The sequence below is a fragment of the Balaenoptera physalus genome (genome assembly GCF_965194825.1).
Source record: "Balaenoptera physalus genome assembly, chromosome: 3".
Taxonomy (NCBI): domain Eukaryota; kingdom Metazoa; phylum Chordata; class Mammalia; order Artiodactyla; family Balaenopteridae; genus Balaenoptera; species Balaenoptera physalus.
Genome location: NC_138890.1, coordinates 94268246 through 94283105, shown reverse-complemented (window position 1 = coordinate 94283105; position 14860 = coordinate 94268246). Strand labels below are relative to the sequence as shown.

At 36.0% G+C, this 14860-nt stretch overlaps 1 protein-coding gene and 1 long non-coding RNA gene across 10 annotated transcripts in view; one reads left to right on the top strand and one right to left on the bottom strand.

Annotated features, from left to right (window-relative positions):
* The window catches only part of PAM (peptidylglycine alpha-amidating monooxygenase), a 283154-nt gene that overhangs the window by 207250 nt on the left and 61044 nt on the right, over positions 1-14860 (top strand). For all 9 annotated transcript variants that reach the window (XM_082458073.1, XM_082458071.1, XM_082458072.1 and 6 more), the window contains 5 exons: positions 9893-9941; positions 11296-11363; positions 12442-12522; positions 12796-12872; positions 13239-13342. In XM_082458073.1, coding sequence (XP_082314199.1) covers positions 9893-9941; positions 11296-11363; positions 12442-12522; positions 12796-12872; positions 13239-13342 — 379 coding nt within the window. The remainder of the gene's footprint in view (positions 1-9892; positions 9942-11295; positions 11364-12441; positions 12523-12795; positions 12873-13238; positions 13343-14860) is intronic.
* LOC309659044 overlaps positions 1-14860 on the bottom strand; it is a 464689-nt gene that overhangs the window by 408551 nt on the left and 41278 nt on the right. The window lies entirely within an intron of this gene.

The following is a 14860-nucleotide window of genomic DNA, read 5'->3' as shown; positions in this document are numbered from 1 at the left end:
AACACTCCCTGACACCATGCACAAAAATAAACTCAAAATGGATTAAAGACCTAAGTGTAAGGGCAGACACTATCAAACTCTTAGAGGAAAACATAGGCAGAACACTCTATGACATACATCACAGCAAGATTCTTTTTGACCCAGCTCCCAGAGAAATGGAAATAAGAACACAAATAAACAAATGGGACCTAATGAAACTTAAAAGCTTTTGCACAGCAAAGGAAACCATAAACAAGACCAAAAGACAACCATCAGAATGGGAGAAAATATTTGCAAATGAAGCAACTGACAAAGGATTAATCTCCAAGATTTACAAGCAGCTCATGCAGCTCAATAACAAAAAAACGAACAACCCAATCCAAAAATGGGCCGAAGACCTAAATAGACATTTCTCCAAAGAAGATATACAGATGGCCTACAGCCACATGAAAGAATGCTCAACATCATTAATCATTAGAGAAATGCAAATCAAAACTACAATGAGATATCATCTCACACCGGTCAGAATGGCCATCATCAAAAAATCTAGAAACAATAAATGCTGGAGAGGGTGTGGAGGAAAGGGAACACTCTTGCACTGTTGGTGGGAATGTAAATTGATACAGCCACTATGGAGAACAGTATGGAGGTTCCTTAAAAAACTACAAATAGAACTACCATACGACCCAGCAATCCCACTACTGGGCATATACCCTGAGAAAACCATAGGTCAAAAAGAGTCATGTACCAAAATGTTCATTGCAGCTCTATTTACAATAGCCAGGACATGGAAGCAATCTAAATGTCCATCGACAGATGAATGGATAAAGAAGATGTGGCACATATATACAATGGAATATTACTCAGCCATAAAAAGAAATGAAATGGAGGTATTTGTAATGAGGTGGATGGAGTTAGAGTCTGTCATACAGAGTGAAGTAAGTCAGAAAGAGAAAAACAAATACAGTATGCTAACACATATATACGGAATCTAAGGGGAAAAAAAAAAAAAAAAAAAAAAAGGCCATGAAGAACCTAGTGGCAAGACGGGAATAAAGACACAGACCTACTAGAGAATGGACTTGAGGATATGGGGAGGGGGTGGGGTGAGATGTGACAGGGTAAGAGAGTGTCATGGACATATATACACTACCAAATGTAAAATAGATAACTAGTGGGAAGCAGCCGCATAGCACAGGGAGATCAGCTCGGTGCTTTGTGACCATCTAGAGGGATGGGATGGGGAGGGTGGGAGGGAGGGAGATGCAAGAGGGAAGAGAAATGGGAACATATTGTATATGTATAACTGATTCACTTTGTTATAAAGCAGAAGCTAACACACCATTGTAAGGCAATTATACTTCAATAAAGATGTTAAAAAAAAAAAAAAAACAACATGGCCCAACTGACAAAACTGACAGCAATCTGCTCCAGTGCCAAGAAAACTGGCTGTGTTCGATCTATTAAGAGGCCTTACTCTACACTCTCCTATGGGATTTTCCAAGTAATTTTTACTCTATGAAATTTTTCCTGACTATAGAAATGAATCCCCAAGTAATCTCCTATTCTTCGTCACCTTGGGAGCCATGATTTAATCTCAGCAAAGTCCCATCAATTGATCTGTCCCATCAATTTAATGTTGTTAATGCAGAACAAAGAACCATAAGGTAAAGATCAAACCAGCTTGACAGTCAAATAGTTATTACAAAATCTGTGTACATATATTACTGAAAAAATATTGGTGTGTATTATATCCTTGATTCATTCTTGTCTGTTAATTCAAGATAGGCAGAAAGTCAGGAAGATGGTCTTTAAATTATGTCAGAACACTCTGAGAGGGTGGAAAGGTATAATACAGTTTACTGTTTGCTCACAAATGTCCTAAAATACATTTTTATTATTAAAGATGTTACTTCTTTGTTTTTCATAAGACTTGGCAATGGTTCCAGGCATGCTTTTTCAGTACTTCCATAAGGAAAGGATCCATCATCTAAAACTGTGGGCGGGATAGTAGATAATGGGTGTGCTTTATCCTTTATCTTTATCTTCTGAGGAGAGTGCAGTGAATTAAAATCCACTCTACAACTGTCTTTCTGAAGGACTTTTCCAGTTAGTGGGATGTAGTGTATAACAACACGCTGGTTCCCTCAGGATCGATGATTAACGTATTTTTTTTAATTGAAGCAGGAAACAACCAGGACAAGATGAGCTCATGAAGTGTATCTCTTGAGGGAAAGATTAGGAGACATCAACAGACTTCTAAGGACCTAAGATGTAATAGGTTATTATCATGCATTATTCCACATACTTACTTTACTACTTAGCTATGAATCCAGGCAGGAACTAAAAGCTATTATTAGAAAAGCAAGCTAAATAGTATGGAATGGATAACCTCATATCCCATGCATTCACCTCCCATTAAGAGAAATATACTTCCTACTTAAGTGGATATCCTTAAGTACCACTGGTTACTTATCAATTCTTCCTTAATTCCTTTATTTTAACTTCAGGACATTTCATAGATGAAATGCTTTGGAAGTCTCTAAGAAATAGAACTCTTTTTTTTTTACGTAAATAATGTTTACTAAATACTAACATTCGAGAATTAGTTTTGATACCCAGGTGTGTCACCAGTTAGCTGAATTGCTTTGGACAACACTCAGTCTCGGTAGCCTCTTTTCCCTTGTCTATAAAGTGCAAGATTTGAACTCCTTCATCTCCAGGGTCCCTTCCAATTCTGAAATTCTATGAGTCTATATATTTGATAAAATACCTTGCTGTGGTTATACATCTCTGCCTAAGCAGAGGAGAGCGATTTCTCGAAAAAGGGAAACTGAGACCCTTGTGGAGCGAGCGGTCATCCAGTTTTCATCTTACTCAAGATTAGATTTGGGTTGAGTGCTATTTGCAAGTTTCATCCAGTGTCTGTAAATACTTGTTTCTTTCATCATCAGACTACTCTTTAGAAGTCTTACCACTCAACCAACAGTACTGCAGTACCCTCCTATGCCATGATACGCTTCTAAGGCATCATTAGACTTGATTTTCCATTTCTTTTTAAAAATGATTCTCTTAATGTTTTCACTGTTAATATCTTTACCATTACAAAAGCTTCTAGTACATACATATGACATTATAATGGACGGTAATGACATAAAATGAAATATACCTCCCAGTGTCATCTGATACCTATCTGGTGAATGAAGTTTCATCATCATATCTTGAAATCAATCAGGCTAAAAGTATTTCTTACTGAAAGAGAACAGCAATCATGAAAGATCCCTTTAACAGTGATATCTTGGGTTCAATCCTCTGTAAACACAGAACATTAATAGCTAAAAGTCAAGTATTCACCAGTATACCTTGGAGAGAGAGTGCACCTATAGCCCAGTACAGTGAAAGAACAATCTGTTTTTGAAGAAGAAGACTGAAATAAAATAAAGATACCTGGAAAGAAGAGCTGTCAGGATTTTTGCATAATGATAGCTGTACAGGATAAATGAATAAACATAGATTAAAAGAACAATTTCAATATCAATATAAAAATTGCCTCACTCTTTTTTCTACAAACACAGAATCCTGTTGAACTAACTTCTTCTGGCCCAGAACTCAGAAAGAAGCAGGTTGTCTTGAGTGTGGTCAAGGGGAGCTTTATTGCTAAAAGTCATGGAAGGCCTTTGAAACAATGTATTATCAACTTCTTTGAGATACTACTGTCCCTAATCCAAGAATTTCATTTTAGCCAGACCATGATGTTTATGTCTTACTACAATTTCACTGTATCACTGATGACGCTGTTCTGTATCTCCCTAGGTCATACCTTTCTGAATCAGCATTTCTATTTACATTTTGAAAATATCTATTTTGTGCAATATCTTTAACATACCATTTCAATTCTAATTCCTTTTTTAACTGTCTCCTTACTCATTTAATATTCCCATGTTTTCCCCCTTTTTTCTATTCCTGTTGTTAAGTTGGAAAAATTTGATGTGCTTTAGTTTCTTCAGTTAAAGAAATTCCTGACCAATAGCTATGAAAATATATTTCTTAAAAGTAAAATATTCATGTGCTGAAATTTTTTTGAATCTACCAATAAAAAGAAGAAGAAGAATAACTAATATTTATTGGATTTTTTCTATGCTCCAAATAGAGTGCTACATTCGTTACATATTATAGATTGTCTCATTTATAGACTGGAGTTTCTTAGTGGTATCAATATTGATCACGAGTACTAATCTACCAAGTATTAAATAGATAACTTTCTAGATCCTGCTCGTTTTGAACAAAGGAACTCATTGAGCACCTAGTTGAAACTGGTCATGATCTTGTAAGGCACTATGGTCAAATTGTGTGATGAAAATGTAAAAATTAATTCCAAACTTTCCACCCAACATATCTTACATATTGTATGTTGGAAATGTACAATATTTATGCTAAAATATAAATCAGAGAATAGTCCTCATTTCCTGTTCTACCTTTCATTAGGACAAATTCAATCCTGTGATTCAAGGCCATTTTAGTTATTTCATTCATTGCTGTCTGATCTTTATTTAAGCTGTGGGATTCCATTTCTCTGGTCTTTGGCTCTGCATTAATTTTCCCATCTATTTCCTCTCCTCTCTTCTGTTTACTTTTATTCTAGTCACAGAATTAGTCTTTTTGACTAGCTTTTTCAGCCAGCATATGATTTTGATACTCTGAGTTCATTTTCTCTCTGTTTCTTAACTATCTCAGTTCTGATTTCGTTTTTCATCTTATGTGGTAAAATATTAGCAGAAGCACTGATGTGTTTCTTTATGATAATAAACCTTTAAAGTCTCATCCATTTTAAGAGACAGATTTCATTTATAGCCTAGTGAGTTGAAATGAATTAATTCTTATGAGGCTTCATATCTTGTGGCTGAAGCACTGTGTTACAGTAGAAGGGCAAGCAAGTCAGAGCACACTGGGAAATCATCAGTAAAATATGCAAAACTAGCTGAAGTTTCTGAGTTCGCCAGAAGTAAGATGAGTGTGGAGGTTATGGAAATAATAATGCATCACTGTGGTAAAGATCATGTTGGAGTTAAAAGGTCATAATCTTCACACCAAACACTCGGCTGAATATGCTTCTCTCCAAAGCTGCCACTTGCTATAGGAATAGCTGTGGTCCGAGAGCCCTCCAGACTTCCAGACAGCCTTGTTTGAGGGAGTTCAAGTTGCTCCTGCTGGGACTTCTCTCTGTGTATATATGCAAACACATGGGCTCTTTAGGTCAAACTGTAGAAAGTCGAACTAGAAGAAATCACAATGATTTACAATAATAAAATTTGATTTTGAAATAATGACTCTATGAAATAGCAATTGACTGAAATGATGTCTAAAATGTATATGAATATGCTTTATAAGTATTTTCTTTACTTTGTGATAACTCCTAGAATTTTGCTCAACTAAAGTACCGTCGTTAAAGTGTTTATCCATTACTAAGTAACAGAATTTCCTCAGGTCACACAGTTAGTATTGTAATTCTATTACCCCATGGATAAATAATGATGATTATCTAAAGTGTAAAGCATAATATCTACACACTCATACACACAGGCACACATACACACAGCAGTTTTTAGAATGCCTCATTTTTTGCTGACTCAGTGGATCAGATTGACAAGATAAATTTGATGTAAACAAATTCTTTCATCTCTAAGAAACTCTATTTAGGGTGGCTCTTAAGTGTATTTCTTCCCTAATTTTCCTTCTGTATATTTTGATTTCTGGAGTTTTTTGTAAAACAAGTAAGATTTTCACTTTGGATCTTTGTATATTCACCAGCCTTCTACCCATATAAGATTTACATTCTCTAAGACAAAACTTAGAGTCTCTAAAATTTAGTTTTCCCCAAAGTCATTATGTTATAATACATTAAGTCAGAAGTTCAGTGTATTTTTCTCCAGAAGGTGTTGAACATCTCATATTACTACTTGAGTTTTTAGCTGATTTGTTATTATTGTGTGATATCCTTGACTTTCTTACAGAATATGGCATGTAGTTGATAAACATGTGGGATCAAAAGAAAACCTGGTACTTTGTCTTTGCACTGGAGTGGTGAGACTGTGGCTCACTTTTTATTCTCTACAGGGAAGCAAATAGACAACAATTATATAGAAATTATTTAATTGGCTATTTGCTATTATTTAATTTAGAGAAAACTTTGATGTGTGCTTAGAAAATGTCTTCAAATTAGAATTTGTTGTTGACTTATTTTCATGCTTTTCTTTGAGTAAAAATCTACTCAATTTAGACAGTTCTAGTGAAGAACATTATCTAACAGGAAGATGCCTTATTACTGGCAATAGCTGGCATGTTACTATTAGTAACAAACACTCCTGCTACTCTTAATTTGGTGACACATTTCAGCTTTAATGATAAACTTATTTAATAGTTCCTGAAATGTGTTAACTTACTTATTTTTCCCATTTACTTTTTTTTAAGTCATGGTAAAGAAAATCAGCCAAGTTGGTTATCAAAATGTGATTAACTTGATTCTTTCAGCACAAGGATATAATGTAAAACCAAGAGACAGTTCTCATTGTACATAGAATTTTTTGCTTGGATGGACATTGTAGGGGAAAAAAAGCTCTCACTTGGTATTGTCAATTAAAATAAAAAATTACAAAATGCGACATTAAGTAATTAGTGAGTAATCTGTAAGTGCTGGGTAATGTGCTAGGTGGACACCTTATATGATCCTGTCCTGCATTGCTTAAAACCTTCCAATGGCTTCTTTGCAGACAGAAAATAAAACCCAGGCTCTTAACACACTCTGCATGGCCCGGACAGTCTCCAGCCTCTTGGCCACCATATCCTTCCTGGACCACAGTAGAGAAAAAAGCTACCCAGTGTCATATTATCCTGTTGAGTTCACTGTGTGACATTATCATGTTTATGTATTTGGTGTTTTGTTCTTCCCTGTCCCACCTACCCCATTTCCCTATCTCCTCCACTTCCATTAGAGCATAAGCACCATGAGAGCAGGAATTTTGAACATACTGTTTTTCACTGAATCCCCATTGTGTAGAACAGCGCCTGAGTATAGCAATTGCTCAGTGAATATTAACTGAATGAATGGATGATTACCATTTCTCAAAATAGCCTTAGAAGATAGATATGACATTTTTTATATACAGGAGAAATGTTTTCTGAAAACAACCAAGCTAATTAGGTGAGTCTCTGGAGTTTAGAATTCGTTTGGTATGAATGAATGGTATACTTTCCACTATTCTCATTTTATTTTATTTTATTTTATTTATTTTGGGCTACATTGGGTCTTCGTTGCTGCGCACGGGCTTTCTCTAGTTGTGGCAAGTGGGGGCTACTCTTCGTTGTGGTGCGCGGGCTTCTCCTTGTGGTGGCTTCTCTTGTTGCGGAGCACGGGCTCTATGTGTGTAGGCTTCAGTAGTTGTGGCGCACGGGCTTCAGTAGTTGTGGCTCGTGGGCTCTAGAGCACAAGCTCAATAGTTGTGGTGCACAGGCTTAGTTGCTCCGTGGCATGTGGGATCTTCCCGGACCAGGGCTCGAACCCGAGTTCCCTGCATTGGCAGGCGGATTCTCATCCACTGCGCCACCAGGGAAGTCCTATCCACTATTCTCTTTTGATCAGTGGAGATATTTAGGTAATTCTGGGTAAATTCTATGGCTAATCATTTTGCAAGTAGTACAGACTAGGCATATTTACTAAATCTCAATCAGTACATTTAGGAAAACCTGTTCTCAAAAATAAAAGAAAATTTAAATAAATTTAAAAAATACTCAATTATCCTTCCTATATTTAAAAGCATAGGCAAAAATTAAGATAAACCTGTAATTTATTCTTTTTGCTATTATTTTCTCCTCATCTATTTAAAACTCAATTGAAATTTTTAAAAAAAGAACAGTGAAATTATTATGAAAATAAAATCTCACTGAAATTGATTTAGGAGATTGGATAAAGTCCCTTTGTAAAATGACAAAAATAAATCCAACTGATTAAATATAAAATGTTTATCATTGAATTTATTTCTGTACTGTTTTTAAGATCAAGCTTAATACTATACAGAGACATTTCCTTTGTGTTTTATTACCAAAGTATTAAACATGATTTGTTATATTTTCTTTCTAAACTTTATCTATGGTAAATAAAAATGCATATCTTGTTAGTTAAGTTACCTGTTATTATGTATTTTTATGTGAAGCTGCCTTTGCTTTTCTCATGAGAATTACAGATGAAAGGAAAAAATTTTCTTAAAAGAATTATTGCATGTGCTGTTATTTATTAGTATACTTCACTTTTTTAAAAATTAATTAATTAATTTATTTTTGGCTCTGTTGGGTCTTCGTTGCTGCACGCAGGCTTTCTCTAGTTGCGGCAAGCGGGGCTACTCTTCGTTGCGGTGCGTGGGCTTCTCATTGCGGTGGTTTCTCTTGTTGCGGAGCACGGGCTCTAGGCGAGCGGGCTTCAGTAGTTGTGGCTCATGGGCTCTAGAGCGCAGGCTCAGTAGTTGTGGCGCACGGGCTTAGTTGCTCCGCGGCATGTGGGATCTTCCCGGACCAGGGCTCGAACCCCTGCCCTCTGCAATGGCAGGCAGATTCTCAACCACTGCGCCACCAAGGAAGTCCAGTATACTTCACTTCTTAATTACTCATATAAATCTATCAATCTTGCACACACATACACAATAGTTACATTAAAATCAACTCTTAAAGTTGAGATATAGAGTTTTATAATTACTAGAATAAAATGTGAAATAGTAAGAATTTAACATATACAGAAATGGAAGGAATGGGTAAGTCTGAGTTACTATTCGTGGTCTCTGTGGTTAGAGATCAGCAACTTCAAAAGATATCAGAATTTGGATGAGTAATTTAAATTTTTACTTTCTTTCTATTTGGGGAAGACGAAGAAAGAAGAGAGGATTTGTAAGAGGTCTCTGAAGTGTCCTTGGCAAAGATGCAGATACTTAGCGGCTCTCAACTGAAGTTAGGGTGTAAAAAGAATGAACATCAGGTTCCTGTTTAGAAGGTGGGAATGAACGAGGCTTAGAAACCAAATAAGGTGATCCCTATACATAAATTTGAGACATTACAGACTCTAAAAAATGGTTATATCTTGAAAGCCCAAATTATGGACTACTTCAGTTTTCGAAAAGTAGAAAAGCTAGTTGTTTGGAGCCCCATGGAACAAACCATTCAGTTCACAAACTTTTCTGGATGTTTCAACAATACAGATAATGCATAGAGAGAAGCCACAGCTTTCTTCTGTGAGCTTATGACTAGTATTTAGTGTATGTGCAGGAAAGCAGATAACTAGTCAGTTTGATGAGTCAAGAAAAAAAACTACAGACTGCTTGAAATGATAGTTTTGTTGCTCTGGGATACATTGGAAATAAATGGATTTCATGAATATGAAAGTACGCTGTAAACTATAAAACACCATACAAATGAAATATGTAGGGGGGACTTCCCTGGTGGTCCAGTGGTTAAGAATCCACCTTGCAGTGCGGGGGATGCCGGTTTGATCCCTGGTGAGGGAACTAGGATCCCACATGCCGCAAGGCAACTGAGCCGGCGTGCCACAACTAGAGAGCCTGAGTGCTGCAACTACAGAGCCCATGCGCTCTGGACCCTGCGTGCCACAACTACAGAGCCCATGCGCCACAACTAGAGAGAAGCCCACGCACCACAACGAAGAGCCTGCATGCCACAACGAAAGATCCTGTGTGCCGCAACTAAGACCCAACGCAGCCAAAAAATAAATAAATAAATATTTTAAAAAAAAAAAGAAAGAAATATGTAGGGTTTTTTATGTAGTATTGGGTTGTGATTAGTTAACATTTTTAGTTTGAAATCCATTTTTCACATTTTTATATTTAAGATGTGTATTTTGTGTGTGTGTTTTCAGATAATCACAAGGACTGCTCTGGTGTTTCCTTACACCTTACACGCCTGCCGTAAGTACTACCGTTGTCCTAGCTGAGTGACAACTTTAAGATCTTCAAGAGCTTAAAAGTGGGAAATGCACCGTGCTAGTTATCTATTGCTGTATAACAAATTATTCTAAACGTAGTGGCTTAAAACAACGAATGTTTATTGTCTCATTTTCCTGTGGCTCAGGAATTTGGGCACAGCTTAGCTAGGTGCTAGGGCTGGCAGTCTCGCACAAAGGCTGCAGTCAGTCTTGGCCAGGGTTTCAGCCATCTGGAGACTTGACCGAGGAGGATTCGCTTCCAAGATCACTCATGTGGCTATTGACGGGATTCAGTTCCTTGCTGGCTGTGGGCTGGAGGACTCCCTCCTTTCCTCCCCGTGTGGGCTCTAAACAGGGCAGCTCACAGCATGGCAGCTGGTGTCTATCACAGATAGCAAGGCAGAAAGCAAGAGGGTGAGCAGGATGGAAGCCAGAGAGTCATTTTGTATCCTCATCTCAGAAGTTACTGAATATAATATATAAGCCTGATAGGTGAAGAAAATAGTTAACAACAAATCTTCATACTCTGAATCCAACGGAGAAAAAAAAAAGAAGTCATTTTTGCTATATTCTGTTTGTTAGAAATAACAAGGTACTGGGTCTGGTTACTGGGTCCAGCCCACATTAAGGGAAGAAGATTGGGCAAGGGCACGAATGTCAGAGCTGTAGGTCTTTGGGAGCTGTATAGGTCAGGGTTCTCCAGAGAAACTGAGCTAACAGAATGTATGAGAGAGAGAGAATGAAAGGGAAAGAGAAATTGAGATTTACTTTAAGGAATTGACCCACACAATTGTCGGATCTGGCAAGTCTGAAATCTTCAAGGTAGGCTGGCAGGTGGAAAATCCTGGCAGGAATCAATGTTGCAATCTTGGGTCCAAAGACAGTCTGGAGGCAGAATTCCTTCCTCTTCCCGGGACCTCAGTCTTTTCCCTTAAGAGACCCACCCGCGTTGTGGGCCATAATCTGCTTTACCCAAAGTCAGTGTTTTAAATATTAACTACTTCTTAAAAAATACCTTCACAGCAACATCTGAATTAGTGCTTGACCAAACCACTGGGCACTGCAGCCTAGCCAACTTGACATATACAATTAACCATCACAGGAGCCACTTAGAGACTGCCTTCCACATTTACCATGCCACAAAAATGTATATTATTTGCCTAAGAAAATAAAGTTTTCTCCAGAAAGAAATATATATTCTACCTCTTTTACCATATTATTTTAATTTTCACATGAATCATATTTTACAGACCAATGTATTGAAGTATACCTTATTTTTCCAAGGCAATAGTTTTGACTTTGCAAATAGTTGAGATAAATATTACTGTTTTCTGCAGACAACCTTTAATTGCTGGCATGTACCTTATGATGTCTGTTGACACTGTTATACCAGCAGGAGAGAAAGGTGAGTAATGATCTTTCAGAATTACCGTTACCTCATTACCTAATCTTTAAGAATGGATTTACAGTATATTTTTTAAAACACTTGAAATGACCAATATTTTTGAGTCCCTCAAAAAATAAACCAGTTCTTTATTATCCTTGGAGTTAAAATAGGTTTTTGTATTATTCCAAGCCAGTAGTTTATTATTTTCCAGTTTTTATGCTAAGAATTGAGGCCCATGGGTAAGTAGAGGGTTGTACAAAGTAAAGAATAATTCTTGAGTATTTTACAAATCAATCATCCATTCTTCTGATGCCAGAAACAAATTTCATATCATACTGTGGCATAAACTACTGCAGAGACTATCAGATTCAGAATCAAAAGCCAGCAAATTCAGTAGCAACTCAAGTCTTTGAACACAGATTTACTGGGCTTATTTCTCCATTTGTAAAATGGGGATAGTAATAGCTGATTTCTCCTAAACTTACAAAAAGCTATTGGAATAAGTATAATGTTACTCATCAGTATATCTTATCCTTTGGTGAAAGTGTCATATTAAATATTATTTGTTTGTTTTTACTGGGAATCTTTTAAAGTTAATGACAAGTATGATCTCATTACTTTTCATTGGCTTATTTTAAAAGACGTTTATTGAATAGCTACTATGTGTTAGTCTGCAAGGAAGGAAAAGTATATGAAATGTTTCCTTCTCAACAGGAACTGTCAATCTTGTTATCTTAGGTATCTGTAATCAGTTTTTCAAAACTCCTTCTGTTCTAAAAATAAAAACCAATGTTTAAGCTTTTTCAACTGTGTAAATTTCATGATAAAGTTATCAAATTAAGCCTACGTTTTCACTGTTGATTTGGCCTAGTCATTTTGTTTATGAGTGAAATAAAATATGAGGGTAAGGGGTTCTTAACTCATCTTAGTAAAGTAGCTGGCACATAGTAAGTGCTTAATATCTGCTGAATACATGAGTATGTGTTTACTCAAAACCCCCATGCTTAGCTACTTGTGAATATACATACTTTTAGTCAAGAATAATGTTATTTTCCAGTTGAATAGTGACTTTTTTCTGTGTTTTCATTTCTAACAGTGGTGAATTCTGATATTTCATGCCATTATAAAAAGTATCCAATGCATGTCTTTGCCTACAGAGTTCACACTCACCATTTAGGTAAGAACTTTAAACTACATATTAGATGATATACCGCTGTCCTTGCTGATGCTATAAATGTAAAATGTAAATTATATTTGACCTTAAATCTGTTTCAGTGAAAGAGATTTTGTGCAATACCTTGAAATTCTGCATGTTTTTTGATCATATTGTTTTCATGAAAATGCCTAGCATTTGGAGTTCTGAAAATATTCATATTTTATTTTGAAATAAGAAAAAAAATGCCTTTTATTTTTCTAATACCTTATATAATTATAATTGTGTTCATTACAGGTAAGGTAGTAAGTGGATACAGAGTAAGAAATGGACAGTGGACACTGATTGGACACCAAAGCCCCCAGCTGCCACAGGTGTGTAGAATCTAGTACAATTTTGAGAGAAAAGAATATTAATCAGATAGTAATTTAAAAAACCCTCATAGAACCCTTGTGAGTTTCTCTAGGATCTAAACATCTCTAAATCTACCTTTACTGTATATCTAAGTTGTGTATAACCTCTTTTTTTATAATTTCCAACTTGATGGTTTCCTTATCAGTTCTCTTAATATTTCTAAGCAGCGTGGTGAAGTGTGTGTGTGTGTGTGTGTGTGTGTGTGTGTGTGTGTGTGTGTGTTCATCCTCTCTACCCAGGGTGCCCCAAGCCTCACATTATTAAGGCATGTGGTTCTGGGTTTTATTGATAATTTTAACGAATCATTGTATTTGTCTTCTTTGCAGGCTTTCTACCCTGTAGAACACCCAGTAGATGTTAGTTTCGGCGACATACTGGCCGCAAGATGTGTATTCACTGGTGAAGGAAGGACAGAAGCCACACACATTGGGTATGATTTCACAAATTCCACTATTTAAAATGATTTTCATTAGGACAAGGCACGAGTATAGGTGACAGTTATCTTTGTGAATGAATGGCAGGCACATTTTTCTCTATTATGAACAATTACAACAAACTATAGCATTTTATGATTTTAGAACTGATTGATTTGGATAAACTCCAGAACATGTGCTTACTTCTTCTTCATGCTTCCTTTCTTCCTGCTTATTCAAGACCTTCAGGATCACACCTCTACATATTATAGTTGCCACAAGAGTGTGTATTACTTCCTGTACATCTTAATAAAGAAAAATGTAATGATTATAATTTTTTTTTTTCTCAAGTGTCCTTTTGCCCTGTGTTCAGATTTAGGTTATCATATAGGTTTTGCATGCAGTGGTGGCCCTTAATTACTCAGAACCATTGATTTTTTTCTACCTGTTAAAACTTTTATGTATTCATCGTTTTCCAGATAAGAAACCCAATGAGAATAATACTATGCAGTACCTTTTCCATAAGAGAATGTTGAATTTTTAAATAATTTTCAGAATACTGAGCTGCTTTGAAATAAGTATACTTTATAAGACCAAGTAAATTTTTCAAAACACTATGAATTCTTTCAAAAAAGGTTTGCCTAAATTAAAAATGAAAGATAAAGTCTCGTATCATTTCTTTCTGTTAGAAAAGAACCAAGGAGCCTCCTTTCCATATTAAACTAGGTTATAAAATATTTACTGATGCCACCTAGAAGATGGAGCTTTAAACCATTTATCTTTCGATCAAAGAGAAGTTACAGAGAGTAGGCGTCTGAAAATATGCATTAGATGCGCAGAAGGCGATTCTTATGATGACAACACTAGCTGTTGGTTGTCAGGGGAAACAGAAAAGGTACTGATGCAGGTAAAAGAAAAAAAAAGCATTCAAGATGGTGGAATAGGACTTTTTTATGTCAGTCTAAAAGGGTTTTATATTAATAAGCATCAATTTTAAGGCTAAAGATAAAACAAATAGAAAAAAAGTCATCAAGTTATATTAAATAAGAAGTTTTTAACAGCTTTCCTTTTGGATGAATGATAAATTTGGGAAGGAGGCTTGAGGAAAGCAATAAAATTATTGAGTTACCTAAAATGGTAACAAAAGGACTGACAAAGTAGACATAATAAGATTTGAAAAGTCTGATAATTCACTTGTTAACAATCTTTAAATACATGAAGTGTAGAGCCTCTGGAACTTTACTTAAACGCCATTGGTTATTTTATTAACCTTTGAAATAGACAAACAAAGGAGTAAAAAAATCCCTTTCAACACATTCTTTGTACTAGTTTACAAGTTTAAGTGTGGAATAAGTAGAACATTTTTGCTTAGAGGTTCCTGTACAATTTTGGAGGGCTTGTAACTTTGGCCAGATTCTATCCTTTGAGTATCCTCTGTGAGGCAATATCAGCCATAGAAATTAATGACTTGTTACAGTACCAGGATGAGGGGCCAAAGTGATCTCTAGGGGCCTCTTTCGGCTTCTTGAGTCCAG